General features: G+C 51.5%; 2 protein-coding genes across 8 annotated transcripts in view; both read right to left on the bottom strand.

Annotated features, from left to right (window-relative positions):
- Positions 1 to 376: 376 nt before the first annotated feature.
- Positions 377 to 10,303, bottom strand: ALDH2 (aldehyde dehydrogenase 2 family member). The gene is made up of 13 exons (XM_054844353.1): positions 10,119 to 10,303; positions 8,989 to 9,093; positions 7,740 to 7,880; positions 7,383 to 7,462; positions 6,731 to 6,842; positions 5,708 to 5,836; positions 5,096 to 5,209; positions 4,611 to 4,713; positions 3,730 to 3,914; positions 3,233 to 3,397; positions 2,772 to 2,929; positions 1,918 to 2,032; positions 377 to 930 (listed from the first exon to the last, which is right to left on the bottom strand). Exons 1-13 carry the CDS (start codon positions 10,245 to 10,247, stop codon positions 898 to 900), a joined length of 1,569 nt encoding a protein of 522 aa, XP_054700328.1. The 5' UTR covers positions 10,248 to 10,303; the 3' UTR covers positions 377 to 897.
- Positions 10,304 to 11,638: 1,335 nt separating this feature from the next.
- ACAD10 (acyl-CoA dehydrogenase family member 10) overlaps positions 11,639 to 17,287 on the bottom strand; it is a 16,758-nt gene continuing 11,109 nt past the window's right edge. For 5 of the 7 annotated variants that reach the window (XM_054844276.1, XM_054844274.1, XM_054844275.1 and 2 more), the window contains 4 exons: positions 16,725 to 16,898; positions 15,441 to 15,796; positions 13,257 to 13,325; positions 12,222 to 12,970 (listed from right to left, as the gene is read on the bottom strand). In XM_054844276.1, the coding sequence (XP_054700251.1) occupies positions 12,893 to 12,970; positions 13,257 to 13,325; positions 15,441 to 15,796; positions 16,725 to 16,898 (677 nt within the window). In that variant the 3' untranslated portion in view covers positions 12,222 to 12,892. Of the gene's footprint in view, positions 11,663 to 12,215; positions 12,971 to 13,256; positions 13,326 to 15,440; positions 15,797 to 16,724; positions 16,899 to 17,287 lie in introns of those variants that run through there. The other 2 variants (XR_008579501.1, XM_054844278.1) reach the window with 2 other exon arrangements.

The following is a 17,287-nucleotide window of genomic DNA, read 5'->3' as shown; positions in this document are numbered from 1 at the left end:
CCGGGCAGGGCCGGGGGCCGCCCGCAGCCTTGTACCCGCCGCTCGGGAAGGGGAGCGGCTCTCCCTCACAGCACACCTGCCTTCCAGCGCAGGACTTACTCCCGTGAGCCCACGATAACGGTGTCTCCCACTGCAGCCCGCCCCCCCCCCCCCGAGGTACAGATCACCTTCATCCCGCTTGTCGCTCTGGTACGGTCAGCTTTTCTGCTCGATTTGCAGATTTAGGAGTTCCTTTAACGTCAAGGCAATACGAGGAAAGCGGGTAGTGCAGAAAGTCAGCAAAAACCTTAAAAACCGCCTCGAGGTAGGGGGTAATTATGTGTGGAAGAAAATTCTGCTTAGCTCACTGACACAAACCTCTCCGACAAAGGTAGGGTTACCTTCACTAAGAGAAGAATGTTTATTGTGAGAAGATACAATGAGAGCAGGTGGGAGCAGCTGAGAACAAACTTCGACCTCGCAGAATCTCTCCCGCTGGATTACACAACTTAGTCTCCGTTCACTTTGCTTACAGAAGAGGGATGGAGGTGGTTAGTGTAGAGGACAAGGAGTATAGAGCTGCCTGTGTAAGCCAACAAAGAATTATTATAAAACCTACTGCAGGCTAGACAACCATTTAAATGATTTACGGAAAAAAGCACATTCATCAGATGCAGATCCAACAAGAGTATACCCATCTAATTCATTAGTACACAATTGACTGTATTTGGTATTTTTAAAAGATAAAGCCAAGTAACACTTTTTAACAAAAGCTCCTTCAGGTGCCTTCTAAAGAAGCATTTCTTAATGCAGAGTTATGTATTTTCCACCTAAGTTTTGTGTGCGTTAAGAAGTTTCCTTGCTTTGCATCTCACAAAGCTGCATAGGTGTTTCCAAACGCAGAGAGGCTGCTGGCCTTTACGAGTTTTTCTGTGGAATTTTGATTGTCACCTAGAAAAAAAAAAAGTCACAAGTTATTTTTCCTGGAGACAGTGTTCAGTTATATTCACTTGAAGGCCAAGAAGCAGCAGCATCCTGCAGAAGAGAACCAGAACAAGTGGCCAGTATATCCCAGTCAGTGACTGGGATCACCTTGGTTTGGAGACCTATCTGGGAAGGCTCAAAGAGAGAGGGAAGCTCGAATGGTCACAGCATCTCTCCAGAGCTGCCACTGCTCTTTGAGAGGTGGGAGCGGGCACGCTTGTTTGTTGGAGCTCCTGTACCAAATCAGCCCCCTGCCCGTCACAAGCCGGAGGCCCTCAACCATTACGCACTTTGCTGTATTGCGACTCCAGGGCCACGGGCTAACCACCTCTGCCCATGAGCTCCGTCACCCTTTAGCAGCATGACAGCCCTTCTGCCTTGTCTTTCAGGAAGTTACTTGGCCTGCGGTGATGGGATTGCCTAACACCAGGAACCTTGGTCTTGCACATGGACCCAAGGGCGTATCGACTCAAGAGAGCGGCATTAAGTACTGCTGGTCGCTGCCCTTGAGTGATGAGTGCCCAGTGTTCATCTGCCAGTTCGTACACTGCAGAAGCTCCCACCCATCAGGCACGCACTCCCAGCACATGCTCTTCCTGTTCTCCACAAAATAAACTCGGGGAGAAGTCCAAAACTTAGATTCTTTACAGTGAGAAACAGCTAACCAGCGCCAAGTGGTGCAGGCAACCAGTCATCTGTTAGGTCATGCAACCAGTCATCTATTAGGTCACATATCCTTGTTTTCCTCAGCAGTATAAAGCAAGGCTCACTTTCTGTTTTAAATACAGTTATGTGGAGGTGCGTTTGCGGTTACTTCAGAAGTGCAGCTCCAATTTTGTTTCAAGCATTAGAAGGAAGAACTGCAGCTTTCAGGCCAGCCTATACCACCAGGCACAAATACAATTTGGAGCTATGGTAGAAGGTTGGGAAACCCTTGGGTACAGGGATACTCACATTTTTCACCTCTATGTAGGCCTCCAGACCATATTCTCCCAGCTCTCGCCCATTCCCAGAAGCTTTGTAGCCGCCAAACGGAGCTTGGGCACCAAACACGTCATAGCAGTTTATCCTGAAATGGAGACCGAATGTTAAGCACCTGCAGTTTCAGAACTGCTTCATGGAAGAGCCCTTTCACAGCAAATGGACATCTCAGCCGTTTACAACAGAGGGATGGCTGAATTTCTAGGCAGGATGTCTGTATTTGTCAGTTCTCAGCCAACAGAATTAATACTGGAACCTCACCAACCAGGAAACAGAACCTCATGAAATCGATTCACATCTCATTATCACAGAACCACCCACACCTCCTTCAGAGGACAGGTATCTAAAGCACCTACCTGTTCACTCAGTATCATTAAAAAAAAGAAAAAAGTGAGATATGGATCTCCAAAATCTGTTGTGCCAGAACAGTAATCTGGTGTTGAAGTACTGACTTTGGCATCGTCTTTGGCACAGCCTCAGAACACAGAGGAACTCTGGCAGCCAGGACCACAGAGACATGCTCGGTGACCTAATCACTACTGGCAGTCAGAGCCCTGCAGCACTTGCTGTCATTGCCAGCTGCAGTGCAGGACTTCTTTTCCCCCCTGTCTCCTTCATTAATCCACAGTGGGAGCACAGAAGCTTAATATACCTAAATTTTACCAACAGTTAGCGTTACAGTTGAAGGTCTGACATTACGTTCAGTGAAGTGCACGTAAAATTGGATCCAAAGTAGAGAAAGGCTGTCAAAGAGCAAACTTCATGAGAAATGGCAGCACGCAAGGAAGCTTCCTGCAGTTTAGGGAGAAGGAAGCGTTGAGGCTCACCAAACTGTTCCAGCTCGCAAGCTCTGCGACACGTAGTTTGCTTTGTCAAGATCCTTTGTAAAGACTGCTGCTGCTAGGCCGTACTTGGAGTCGTTTGCTCTCTCAATGACTTCCTCAATTGTTTTGAATTTCAGAATCTGCATGACCGGCCCAAATATCTGCAAAATCCAAACAGAGCATGTGAAAATCGGTGTAAATTGATCATGAGGGAGGCTGTGGTTGATGCTGGAATTATTTGTGTGTGCTGGAAGTCATACAGGACATCAAATTCAAAGTATCACTTCTGTATTACGAAGTGCCCATGATGTAACTCAGAGGGAAGTTTAATGTGGTAACTTTCTAAGAAGCACCGAGTTTCACAGTTCACGAGTGCCCAGTGCTTGTAGACCAGGTTTTTTTGCATTAGAGGGGGCAAAATGACAAGTGAGAAGCTGACAGACCGAAAGAGCTGCAGGTCTCACCTCCTCTCTGGCAATCGTCATGTTGTCCTGCACATCACCAAAGACAGTTGGCTGGATGAAGTAGCCTCTGTCTGCAGCGGGGTTCCCACCACATAACAGTTTGGCTCCCTCGCGCTTCCCAGTACTAATGTAACCCAGGATCTTCTTAAACTGCTCTTCATCGACCTAAGAGCCAGGGGGAAAAAAGGATTCAGCTACAACCTGCTGTGCATGCGACTGTGCTCTAGCAATCCCTCATTTCAGCAGACTGCCAAGCCGGCTTCAAAGGGAGATGGTAATTGCTAAATGCCAGCATCAAGTGGAGGTTTTGGAATAATCAGAACGGTTAATTAACTTTGCCCTCCTGCACAAGCAAGGAGGTAATGGGCACAGTTCAAAGGGGATTAATCAAAAGACTGGGGGATACCTTTCATTCCAATCTACTGATGCACAATGACTCAAGATTGGGACTATTTCATGAGATAACAGTTCATGAGAGGGCAGTTTCCTGCTCTTACCTGAGGCCCCTGTTCCGTTTTAGAGTCAAACGGGTTTCCAACCACCCTGGACTTGGCCTTCTCAACACTCCTCTCCACAAACTCATGATATATGTCTTCCTGGACATATGTTCGGGATCCAGCACAGCAGCACTGCCCTTGGTTGAAGAAGAGGGCAAAATGGGCTTGATCCACAGCCCAGTCCACTAAGATTGGGGAGAGGAGAGAAACAAATAAGCAAACAAAACCGACCACAGTCAGTAAGTGACTTTTTCTGAACAATTCTCATGGAGACTGCTGGAGTATCAGTGATACAAAGTCCCTTCAGCTGACAGGCATTTTCCATGGGCAGAAGTTACAACCAGATTTAATTAATATGAGGTTCTATTAAAGCACCCCATACTAGAGAAAAAAAAAAATCTAATCTGAGGCAGATTACAGTTCTCATTTGAAATTATCAGGCATTAAGGACAAGTTATTTCAGATCAAGAAGAATTCCTTCCTTACTGCCAGATAAAAACATGTGTCTTGGCTCATCAAGACCAAAAATGAGCCTATATGCAAGAGAGGAGGCAACCAGAACTTCATGAGACTAGAAGAGAGCAGTACGCACTAAGAGAAAGAAATAGAAACAAAAATGGAACTAAGACTGAAGGAAGATACTGAAACAATTCTCATTTGTTGATAACTGAACTTCTTCACAGCACAGAGAGAAGTGGGAGTGAAGAAGTGTTGATATACAAATATGGCAGCTACAGCAGGAGGCACAGAGACTTTTCTGGGTGAGAACAGCCGGGTGGTGTCAGAGCTGGAGGCTCATACAGCACAGGAGAGGTTTCCTTTCCCCTCCAGCTCTGCTTGCAGAAAGGTACAGATCAAACATTATGCTAGCAGGTGCTTACTGTCTGCATCGGACATGATTATATTTGGACTCTTTCCTCCGAGCTCCAGTGTCACCCTTTTTAGGTTACTCTCCGCTGCAGCCTTCTGGATCAGATGCCCAACCTGCATCATGAGAAGAACGGGTATTAGGAATTAACTCCCACCTACAGCAACACCTGGCAGGGCAGCTGGATTTAGATCTCAGTCAACAGTTTAATAAAGCCCTGACAACAAGGGGTTATTAAGAGAACAAGTGAAGTCTGCCCAGAGTTTCACCTCTAGTAAGCAGCAGCTTGAAGGGAAACAATAGGAAGTATTCTAAAGAAGGCACCTAAAAAGAGTCTTATGTAAAGTAAAAATAAATGTCACACCCTGAAAGCAGCTCCATTTTTTTAAAAAGAAGCGTAGAAGGCAAGGCACCTCCAGTATTTTACACAGAAAAGCTATCACAGCAATGAGATACTCTCTATATCCCAAGGGCTTAAAGGTTAAGATATTCCCCTACCTCTGTGGAGCCGGTGAAGGCCACTTTATCTACATCCATGTGGGAAGAGATGGCAGCTCCTGCAGTGGGCCCATAGCCGGGGATGATGTTCACCACACCTGGTGGGAATCCAGCCTGCCGTTCACCGCAGGAAAGAGTGATGTTATTCCTTTTACAAATCAAGGATTTCACCTACCCTTATCTGTTAGTAAGGCTTCAGCAGGCCTCCCACAAAGAATGGAGCCTTTGCTACTTCAGTTTAATTTCGCAGATATTTAGTTTTCATGTTCAGTTTGCAACAACCAGGACAACTCCTCTCCCCACCCCACATCCTAAGCATAGTTTGGAGCTATATACGTTAGCTTTCTGATCAGCCTGAAGCTTGTTATTTAACTGAACCTCAAAGAGTCCTTCCCTAATCATGATTTATGTCCTCTGCATACGCATTTATAAGGACAAGGGCGTGTGTTTGTTTGCTAAATCCAATGCTAAGATACCCAAGACAATCCAGCCTTTCTTTGCATCAGACAGCCCTTCTCTGTTCCTGTCTCATGCTCACCGGGTTGGCTGTATCACACCGCACTCCAGCAGCAATAGCGAGGCAGCAGATGGAAACCCAGCCTTTTCACTCACCTCTTTGATCAGATTAGCTACGTAGAGAGCACTCAGAGGGGTTTGCTCTGCCACTTTCATCACAACCACGTTCCCAGTAGCCAGGGCAGGCCCCAGTTTCCACGCCTGCATCAACAGCGGGAAGTTCCACTGAAAAACAAGGAGGTGTTTGCTGGTTTGAACTTGAAAGTTTCTGATTAATCAGTAAGTAACCGGTGAGCTTCATTCAAATCAGCTGCAGCACCTATGGAAGCAGTCTTTTGATTCTTCCCTAGCTGCTCTTCAACGTTTGGCTCCTTTTCAAGCACTGCCTTCAGCTTGTCCAGGAAAACCGTACTCTGAAGTGTGAGGTCTCTCAGTACCATTGCAAAAACCCAACTTTTTTGGAATGAATCTTTACTGTCAGTTTAACCGTTAAACGCTCCTTTGAGGCACTTTGAGAGAAAGCCTGTTCGCAATGACAGAGCAGTGTGCACAGACCAGCGAGGCATTTACATTCAGTTCTGCCGCAATGCAAATATAAAAAACATGCAAATACAGTAAGCAACAATCTGAATCGGGCTATTCCCATAAAGAGGTAACACTATCCCCAGGTGGCTGTATAAATATGGCTTTGTTGGTGGCAAACCACCTTGCTATGCTTGCCACCAGCGACAGAAATACGATCGGCTTTATGTAGATGAATTTTGCACGCTAGTTCTCTATTTCCTCATCACACAGAATTTTGGTTTTGATGTTGGGTAGTAGTTTAAACTTAATTGCGGCTCTGAGCCAGGTGACTCCTACGAAGGGGTTTAAATTATTTTTTTTTTTTTTCCTAGTGGATACAAAGGAAATCTTAACTCAGAGCCTGTGAAATCAACAGGTAGTTCTGCACTGCCAGAGCAAAGGAACAGCCCTCCCAGCTGGTGTGAGCATAACTTTCTTTACTGCTGGAAGGAAGCAGTGGTTAGCAACAGATAATAACTTGCATTTTAAAACAACTCTTCATGCTGACACTCAATCCTTGAAATGCTGCAGAAACTACTGATACATTTTACTTACCGGGATTATCTGTCCACAAACTCCCACTGGCTCATGTCTTGTGTAACAGAAGAAGTCTCCATCTAACGGGATGGTTTTGCCATGGAATTTATCCGACCAACCTGCAAAGTATCTAACAACAATAAAGTTTGGGTCACCAAATGTAAAATAACAAGTCTCCTGTCAACAGAAAATAAGAGACTCCCTCCAGCTATTTGCTTTCCTCCCTTCTTCAGTCACTTCATAGAAAACATACCAATACAGATATTTCCCAAACAAGTGATTTTAAGAATGGACAGTAAATACAAACATTTGTCTCTCTGCATTTGCCAGCACTGTGCATAACATACATTCTGTCATTGCTGGGCTGTAACACAGATTACCTGCATTAGGCTGAGTCCTCTGTATAGCATGACAGAAACATATAGTAAAAATCCTTTGGAATTACAGCCTCATTCTTAACACAAAATAGAGGAAAACAGGGTGTCCGACACCCTGCTGTGGGCTGAACAAAACCAACAGGTCAGATCCAAAGAGATCCCTGTCACCCGCAGCACTTGAATCGGAGCCGCCTGGTGTCTGCACACGCAGAGGTTCAGCTACCACGGGCCAGCTGAGCACAAGCATGGCACGTGAGGAGTTACTGTGCTGTCGCTGCAGCCTCCACGCCTACCTGAGACATTTCACTACCATGTCCAAATCCACCAGGTAGGCGATGGAGTACGGTTTGCCATTATCCAGAGTCTCCAGCGCCTACAAAAGACAATGAGATTGCCTGAAGAGCGAGGAGGGGAAAGTCACACACATAGATTTAGAGTCGATTCTCAGTTTGCAATTCGGATCAGTTCTGCATCTTGGCCTTTTGGCTTTCAGTTTCCCAAAACTACTTTCCCATCCTGTGTAGCGCTCTCTTTTAGCTGTGCCTAAAATCCCCATCGCACCCAACGGGCACAAACCACCTGTCTCGGCCTCTCCCTCCCAGCAGTTAGGGATCGCGGCAGACAGCTCAGCCACAGAGCGTGATACACACCGCCAGGTAAGCCCGGTCCCTCTCGATCAGGTCTGCCAGACGATTCAGCAGCTTCCCGCGATGAGAAGCGTCCATCCTCCTCCAAGGCGAGCCCAGCTGGAAGGCTGCCTTGGCTGCCTTAACGGCCTTGTCCACATCTGCCTGCAGGGGAGTCCGGGCAAGAGGGTGAGAAAGGAGTAACCAGCCCCACTCGCGCTCTCAAAATACATCTTTCACGCAGCTTTCTCGCCCCTTCTGCCTCAGCGGGGAAGAGGGAGCAGAAGTGGCAGCAAAACAGATGGGTGAAACAGATGGGTGCAACAGCTGCGCAGCCACCACCTCCGCCTGCTCTTACACTCTCTGTTACTCCAGCTATGAGGAGCGCAAATATTGTTATTTCCGCAGTGTCACCTGCTGAGTTAATATTTGCATCCTAGAACGAGGCATGGAAAAACCTCGGGAAGTGTGTTTTTGACACTCTCTCAGGATTTGATTTCACTAGCACAGCCTAAAGGAGGTTTTTTCCTTGACCAGGTATCTCTAATCCATCATTTTGCCCTGCCAGGGCGTTAACTGGTTCTAGCTGGTCTCTGTTCTGGCTGGCTGCAATGGTCTCGCCAGGACAAGCAAACAACAAAGGGTTTCCCTCACTCGCCTCTCCCTTGGGGAATACAGACAAGTTTCCAGACTGTAGGAAAAACCCCAAATTGCTGGGAAACACCACCTCAGCTCTGCCACAGACTCCTAGGAGGGCCTTGCACAAGGCATCCCATGGTTACACAACTCCATTCTCCACCATCGCTCGCTCTTTTTTTAAATTTCCTGAGGCTGGAGTTGGTCTCCCACTGCACGTGTACAGCACAAAGGGCTGTTCAGGGGAATCCTGACCGTTTGTCTCCTCTGCCAGCGTGACTCGGGGTCATACCGCCAGCACAGCACCCATGGGACCACAAAGGCATCTGCCTTCATCCCTGCCTGCAACAGCAACCTCCACCCGTGACTGCTCCCCAGCCTCCCAACTCAGGCCTCACTGCACACCACATCTATCCCTCTCTGCCCTTGCCAGTCCCGGCTTGCCACTGGTAAGAGGCAAAGCCAGAGGGGTTTTGTTGAACGCAGGAGTCGAGGAGGAACACAAGCAGCACTCGAGGTGGTATCTGTGTACACAGAGGAGCTGCCTCGGGGAGAGGTGAGTTCGTGTCTTCCTCTGCAATCCCTGTGGTACCTGCTCACGTGGAAAACAACCCGATCTCATCAAGAGAACCCTTACCTTATCGCCCTCAGCAACCTGGCAAATAACTTCTCCTGTTGCGGGATTGATAGAAGGGAAGGTTTTCTTACTGACTGCATCGTGCCATTCATTATTTATGAAAATCTGCAGTGAGAAAAGCAAAGCAGTATTAAGCCTCAGAGGCAGACCCTGGTGAAATTGGTAAGAGCTTTAGTTGTTGATGACATCTTAGCAGGCTGTTTAATTAAGAGACTTAACTTGTGCAGGCTCCAAAACCACACCAATATGAAGGAGATATTTCAGCCTAAAAGTACACAACAACAGACACAGCCTCATGTTAACAAAAAGAAGCAGCTTTTGCAGCATTTCCCTGATTAGCTGATTTTAGGTTCCCCATATATCGTTCTGAAACCAAGCCAGGCACCACCACCAGCCGTTCACCAACTCTTCCATTCTCAGTAAGGCTGAATTAGTTTTTTCAGGTCCATGGCAAGAAAGCGCAAGGATCGTGGTGCTCGCCAAGAACTTGCCGAACACTCGGCCAAGCGCCAACAGCCTCGCCACGGCCGCTGGGAAGGTGTCGGGGGCTTGGGAGAGGAATGCTAGCCCTCCACCCGCACCGCCACGGGTGTTTTCCCCAGGGCTGCTGAACAAGGAGCAGGGGGTCTAATCTCTGCAGATAACCAGGATCAAGGCAGGCACCTTGCCCTCCCTTCGCAGGCCCTCTCGCATAGTTTTCTCCCGAGATTGTTTGCACCGACGGCAGCGGTTAGCTGCAACACCCGCGGGGATCGGGCTAACGCCGGACCGCAGCGGACACACGCCTTGTGCCTCCCATCGGCCGCTGCACCCGCAGTTCCTTTTTTCTAACAAGATTTCCAGCAACGCAAAGCTTTGGGCCCAAATGTCTGACCGCTCCGGGACCAGCCCGGCTCAGCGCTAAAAACCGGGCTGTCCCCAGCCCCGCACCGGGTTCGCACCCCGCCGGCCCCACCACACCGCACGACCCCTCCGGACCGCGGCCGAGCCGAGCCCCAGGCCCCCCGTCCCAACCCAACTCCCTCCGGGGAAGCCACCGCCGCCGCCGCACGCCGGGGCTGCCCGCAGGCAGCGGCCCGGGACGCACCCACCCGCCGCGGGGACGCGCCGGTCTCCGACCCCGGCCCTACCTTGTTGCAGAAGATGTCGGGGCGCGGGTTGGGCGCCGGGATGGAGGAGGCGGCGGCGGCCGAGAACGGCGCACCGAGCCGGGCCGGGCCGCGGCAGAGCCGGGCCGTGAACACCGCCGCCCGCAACATGCTGCGCTGCGCTGGGCCGGGCCGGGCAGCGGCCCCCGCTCCTCCGGGGCGGCCCCGCTCCGCCCCCGCTCCGCCCCGCCTGCCCCGGCACGGCTCGGCTCGGGTGGGCCAAGCTAGGCTCGGTCCGGCACGGCTGAGCTCGGTTCTGCCCTCATCAGCACGGCCCGAGTCGAACTGGCTTGGCACGGCTCGGTTCGGCTCGGACTGGCTCGGTTCAGCTCGGTTCGGGCAGTGCAGTTTGGCTCAGCTCGGCTCAGCTAGGTCCCGTTTGGATCAGCTTGGCATGGCTCAGCTGGGCACAGCTCAGTTTGGATCATATTGGCACGGCCCGGTTTGGTGCACCGGGGATGCACTGACTGTCCCTGTCCCTATCCATGCCCAGGTAACTTTGTGCAGGCAAAAAGAAGGAGAAAGGCAGAGGAAAACAGCTCTGTTGCGCTGGTTAGTTTTGTGGGGAAGGTGGCGTGACGAGGTGAACGGTTGGGGACCCCTGGTTACCTGGGCATGCCGCCGTTAGCGGCCACGCAGGAATCAAAAAAAAAGAAACTGCTGTGCACGGGGGAGGTGGAACAAAGCCAGCCAACAGCCCGCACAACAGGAACCTTGCTCGGTGCATGCAAATGAGAGGCTTTGTAAAATTGCTCCCAAAACCGGCTAAAGGCTTTTTCTGCTTGTTTGCTTGAGATGCCTTGTGCAACTTCAGCGTGCCTAAGTGCAGATTCACACACAGGGAACAGAGATGTTCTCAAGTTATCATTGCCATCGCTAAGGAAGCCACAGACTAAAAATACAAAGAGCTTTTAACCTCTGAAATAAACCTGTGGTGATTACCCTGTGTCTTTGGCTCCTTTAGTGAGGGGTCTGTGAACTGGGGGTGGATGGCTCTGGTTTATTAAAGGGGCCAGAAAAATTGTAGAATATGTCAATTCAAAAATCATTTAACCCACTGTCCTGGAAGACCCAAGTCACTGAAAGTCTTGGTGGTCGCACGGTGGTAGCTCCTGCACCTGCAGGTCTCCAGGCATTCCACTCAGGAGGGGAACATCAGCCCCGTTCTGCAGGGAGGAACCACAAAGCCCAGAGAGGCAAAGCAACTGCCCAAGGTTATCCACAGGACTCAGATTAGGCTGCGTGTTTCCTAGATCAGCTGAAAAGAAATCCTCTTGTGCTGGATCTCAGCCTCTCTCGTCCTTGGGCACCCGTATCCCCTGAGGGGTCACTGATTCCCCTTTGTGCCCAGACAGTGGGTCCTGGGCAGCCCTTTCGGAGGCAGCACTCATGAGGACGGCTCATTCCAACATGTTCTCCCTCCTGTCACAGACCTGCACGCATTAAACCACTTTTGGGAGATGCCAGAAAGACCTGTTTTACCCGTAGAGATGTGCCTGCGTGCACTGTGCGTCTTCTGCTGATACCTGGATGGATGACCGATGGCGTTGAGCAGTAGCCCTGTGCTAATGCTTCTGCTCCTCTTGAGCAGGACCCTTCCCTTCCCTGGGGCTTAGCAGACAAACCCAGCAGCACCAAACCCACACGCAATGGAGGAAACACCTTCGTGGCAGACCCAGCTCTCAGCCTCAACCTCTCAGCCCTGCAATAGCTGCCTGGGATTGAGCCTGCCTGAAAGATGAGATGATGGGAGGTGCAAAAGCCTGGTGCCTGCTAGGAAATCATCCCAACTGTGTGGGCTGGGCAGATACAGGCTCAAATACACGCTCCCTCCTCTTTCCACAGCAGAGCCAAGCACCTGGGGGAGAGAGAGAATTTTATCCTGGAACCTGTGAGAAACCGAAGCTCAGGTTACGAGGCTTCCCTACAGCCCTATGGCCACCCCAGGGCTCCTCCACAAAACGCCTTGTGCCCCTGAGAGCAGGGACGTGGTGGCCGCTGCGGGCAGATGGATGTGGCCTTGTGAAAGTGGGTGAGGCTGCGCCCGCGCTGGAGAAGCTGGAGAATTCAACGAAGTGTGCCCATTACTTTAATATTGAATACTAGACCACACATAAAGAGACCAGGAATTACCATGATTGTTCCCACAGTTCTCCCCTTCCTGCTGGTCTCTGTGAAGCACTGAAAGTCCCCGTTGATCCACTCTACATCTTTCCTGCTCCCAGAGAAACCCAGAGAGATCCACTGCAGCCATGGGAGCATGGAGTCCTCCCAGTTCCCCCAGCTCTAGGGGCCAGGCACTGCTTCAGCTCCGGAGTCTCCCCTGAAGCCAGGAGTCCTGAAGGACCTGATTCAGTTCCCCACACACACTGACTGGAGCCCTTCTAGACTCCGCAGGTAGCTGGAGGTGTTGTGCTGAAGGAGGAGAGACACCCTGCTCCATTCTCTTTATTCCCAAAATGGAGTTTTACACCCCTACCTGGTCCTTCCTGACCAGCTCTCCCTCTGCAGAGCTGGTATCTACTGTCTCGTGATCCAGGGATGGATTTTGCTCCATGCCTGTTGAGCCTGGCTATAAAGACGCCGAGCCCAGACAGGAGATAACAGCAAACACCACTGCAATTCAGAAGGTCCCAGGCTGCTGTTAGCACGAGCTCTCCCATGCCAGAGCGGCTGGTTTAGTCTCACGTCTGAGGGTCCCCAGCGCTGTGGCTAGTGGCTCAGCTCTGGTTCAGAGAGTGCTGTTCTGTGAACCTTCAGCCAGACATGGAGCTCAGGTCCGAGTGAAGCACCAGGCTGGGGTCTGCACTGCTGAGATGCTCTGCTCCAGAGACCTGAGTGAGATCAAAGCCCACGCAGGGCGATTAAGGGGCTGCAGGACCAGGGAAGGATGGCAGCAAACGCCCCAGCCCCTTCCAAATGCCCTGGGAAATGCAGTGCTGGGGAAATGTCCTCACCTGGGGTCCCACAACTGACAGGACAAATCACTCCTGGTGCTCATGGGCCCCAGACCACAATGCCTCGTCCCTGGTGTGGAGGAGGCCCCAGAAGGGAGGTGTCCCTGTGCTGCTTTATTTGGGCCAGAGAAGGGTCAAATGTTAGGTGCATGTCTGTCCTCACCTGGCTATCCTGATCCATGGCCTGGACAGCCATCGTCAGAGCCGTTGCTTTGGTCCTGGCACGCTCTGCCTGATGGAAGAGGATGAGAGACATTATATCCTCCTACATCCCCCTCCCCTGGTGCTGCCCCCCTCCGCTAGCCAGTCCTGGCTCCCTCCCAGGCTGGGAGCGCAGCTCGGTGCCCGTGCTTTGGCCAGACGCACTTATGCTCGCTCTGAGAGAGAAACTGAGCTTTTGCTCCGTAACCCTGGAGAGGATCCCTGGGGGAGCTGCGGGGACAGGCAGCCTTCGGGACCAGCGTGCAAAGTCTCCTGGCTCCCCGTGCGGGACGTGGCAGGATCAGCTGAAATGCTGCCCTGTTCAGCCTCAGCCAAGGGCGTCTTGCTGCCAAGCTCGCTGGGACGAACCTCCACCCCCGCAGCGCCAGCTGGCACAAGGCAGGTTTGCCCTTTCCCTTGGCCCGTGCTCAGCTTATGAGCGCCGTGACAGTCCCGGGCCAGGACTACTTGGCTGTTTAATGCTCCACTGCGTTATCTTTCTGCTGCGGGCAGCAAACTCCTCCCCTGGCTTTCACAACACACTTTCACAGCAAAGGCTGACAGTGCAGGGACGATGCAAATGGAAAGAACAGTGGGATGGACAGGGAGATGGCAGGGACGAAGGGGCGGTCTGCTCTGCTCTCCCAGACAAGCAGCAGCGTCTCTACCACAAGCCCAAGGCATGGAGTAGAGAGATCGTGGCAGTCCTGATGTGTGGAGTCTTGGTGACTCTCTCCCAGCTCTGAAGATGAGCATTTGGAAGAAGGGTGAGGAGATCTGCTCATCTCAGCACCTCCAAATTTCCCAGAGCTGCTGCTTCCCTTCCTTTTCCAGCTTCTCAGGGGACCAGCTGCTAAGCACCCTGAAATGCTGGGGTTTGGCGGTTTCTGCCAGAGCACAAGGAAATGCTTCTGAAGGGCTGAACAACACATGGGATTTATTTTTTTGGCAGCTAAAAGGCGGTTAAGTAACCCAGTAGAATTTGATAATGTCACTAGAATACATTAAGAATATAATCTCAGTAGCAACTCAAGGATAGGGATGTTTGCTTTCATGACACACTCTGTGAATGATTACTTACGACACCACTCCCAGCAAATCTGTTTGCAACACCAGCCAGCCCAGAGCCACGAGCACACTGAGCCGTGCCGTGGCCACCAGCAGCGCTGGGAAGTGGAAGCACAGAGACATCAGACAATTTGCAGAGCCCAGGCGGGGGACCCAGGTGTCCTGATACCTGTGCATTGGCCTGACCTGCCTTGCACCGGCAGAAGGAAGAGACGTGTAATTAAAACTCTGCAGTTTGAGACCTGATGCTACTCTCATCTCTGCCCCTGGCCCACCACATGACCATGGGCAAGTTGCTTTGGTAGCTGGTTTCTGCTTCCTCCCCGCCGTACCAGGAATGACCAACGTCTCTCCATTTTGAGGGTTCAGGGCTGCAGCAGCACCTGCTCTGTACAGGAGAGCCCAGGACGGTGGCAGGGCCAAAGTCCAAGCGGCACCCCAGAGCCTCCACTGCCGAGGGCCTGATCGCACTCCGCTTATCACTGGGCCGGCGGCTGTTTGCTGACGGGGACGTCCGCAGGGACAGTCCCTGCCAGGGAGAGCAGGGTGAGAGAACACAAGGAAGAAATGATGCTGTGGAGCTTGCAAGCCGCTCCCTGCCCTACCTGAGGGACCTCCCAAAAAGGCACCGAGAGGGACTTACAAAGAGAATTAACTTAGCCTTTCCCACACAGAGGCAGCAGCGAGGCTTCCCCCTGCCAGGGGGAGGGAATGAGCAAGTGCTGAACTGGCAGGTGTCGAAAAGCCCAAGCCCAGCCAAGCTCTGGGGACTCCATCAGCATTGGTGGCAGGACTTTGGTGGATTAGCATCAATGATTAGACCTGGGCTGGCGTTAATCTGCTCATCTTGGAAGGGAGTGCCGGCTTCTGAAATTGCTGTTTCCCAGAATTTGAACTCTGTTACTCGAATGTAGCCAGCAATGGGAATCTGGCCCCCTTTCTCCAAGCCATTGGACTCTAGGAGAGCCAAGCGTCTGACGCAATAAGAAAAGCAAGGGTGCTCAGAGACATGCTGTGATCCCCCACCCTGCTGTAGGTGCAGCGAGGCAAAGCTGCTTTAGAGAGGAAGATGCCTCACCTTCAGCTCTAGAAGAGGACGTGGACTCCATCTGAGCTGGGAAATCAGAAAACTCCATTGGACACCCATGATCTTTCCCAGCTTGCAGCAAAGACTGTGGGCTATCCCCAGCAGGTTGATGGGGGGAGTGACCAGGGGGACTTTGGGCACAGGAGCTGTCCCAGGACGTGGCCAGGTACCATACCCCCTGCTGAGGATCGGCCCTCGCCCGGCCCACGTGCTGTAACGTCGTGCAAGGGGCTTTGTGGCGGGGAGGCTGTCAAACACTCGGAATCCTTCTTTTATGGCAAAGTCCCAAGCCAGGTTGGCCACAAACTCTGCATCCTCTGGGCTGCTTTCACCTGGGGCTGGCCTCCCTGGGGACAAGAGAAGAACAGGACACCTTTATTTGAAAGACCCCCATGTTACATAGTCATGTCCCAAACAGCACGAGGTGACCTTGTCTGGGCCAGCCCAGCAGGACTCGAGGAGGAGACTCTTCTCTATGGAATACAAAAATAACATCTTGTTTTTCTCTGATAAAGACTCCCAGGCCAGAGCTGATGTCTGCAGATAAACAGAAGGGAAAGTTCACACCACCTCCCTGCTTTGAGTTTCTCGTCGAAGGTGGTGCTTAGTTTGAAAGTCTGAGAGCTCCACCTGTAGGACACGGTTCTGAGCTCTGAACTCTGGCCTCTGCTCAGTTCTCCCATGAAAGAAAAGTGATCACACAGCAACTTCCGATCAGCACAAACAGAACAGACCAGACCTTGCATCTAGCAAAACGCAGCCGCTGGGGAAATGCCCTGTGTGTGCTCCCCTTTGGCCCTTTTTTTTGTTTGCAGGACACATCCTGACTACACAACACAGCCTGCCTCAGGGGTTAGAGCAGCCTCGCACCCTCCAGCGCCTGTGCTGGAGCAGGGAGGGAGCTCTGTGCTTTCCAGGACACTCTATTCACATCCTCCTTGTCCTCATGCAGCAATAACTCGCTGCACAATTACTCCCAGGTCACTCGTCTCCAAACCCAGAGGTGAAACAAGACCAATCCTTTTGAGCCCTTATTTCCCACACGAACTCTATGCTGAAAGCACAAGACTGCCAGAAATGCCACGCTTTGCTTTGCCACCTGGAATTTCGGAGGTCTCAGGGTGCACAGCCAGAAGCGCCCAAACCCCGCAGCATGTGCTGCTGGTCCGACCTCCCCCGGTTCAGAGTGAGAGCTCTCCCCACGCCGATGCTCATGTGTCTGTGCTCTGGCTGGAGACCTGTGCCGAGCAGGGCTGGCGTGGTTGGGTTCCTCACCTGCCAGAGAGCATCTGTGGAGTCCCTGCAGCATTGCAGCCAGCCGGAAAAAGGCAAAGGCCATGTAGAAATTCCAGTTCTCGGGGCGCTCCACTCCCATGCGGTCACAGTACATCTGGGAGTACTCCTCTGCCGTGGGGACTCCCAGGTGCCCCAAATCACACTTCCTCAAGCCTGGAAGACATGAAGAGGCAACAGTGAAGCAGCAGACAGTGAGGAGCTCAGAGCTTTCTAGGGATGCCATGAGCCATGCAGCAGGAGACACCCACACCCATCCAACACCTGCACCGCTGCCATGCTGTTCCTGTACGTAACAATGGGGGTTTGGCACCAACCCACGTAGGTGAAATGCATACAAGGTGGTTTTCTTCATTGGGGTGAGACTGTGAAAGCAGTGACTGATGGATCTTCCTCCTAAATGCTCTTGTTTATCCCTATATTGTTCTTTTTAACAAGTGTATAACTTTGTGGACAAGCCCCTTCTGGGCTGACCTGGTTCACAGCTTTCCACCCAAAGAAGTTCCCCAGCTTTACAACTGAGGCGAGAGGGAAAATAATACAAA

This window comes from Grus americana, chromosome 16 (assembly GCF_028858705.1).
Source record: "Grus americana isolate bGruAme1 chromosome 16, bGruAme1.mat, whole genome shotgun sequence".
Lineage (NCBI taxonomy): Eukaryota > Metazoa > Chordata > Aves > Gruiformes > Gruidae > Grus > Grus americana.
The sequence above is the reverse complement of the archived record's forward strand: the minus strand, read 5'-3'. Positions and strand labels throughout refer to the sequence as shown.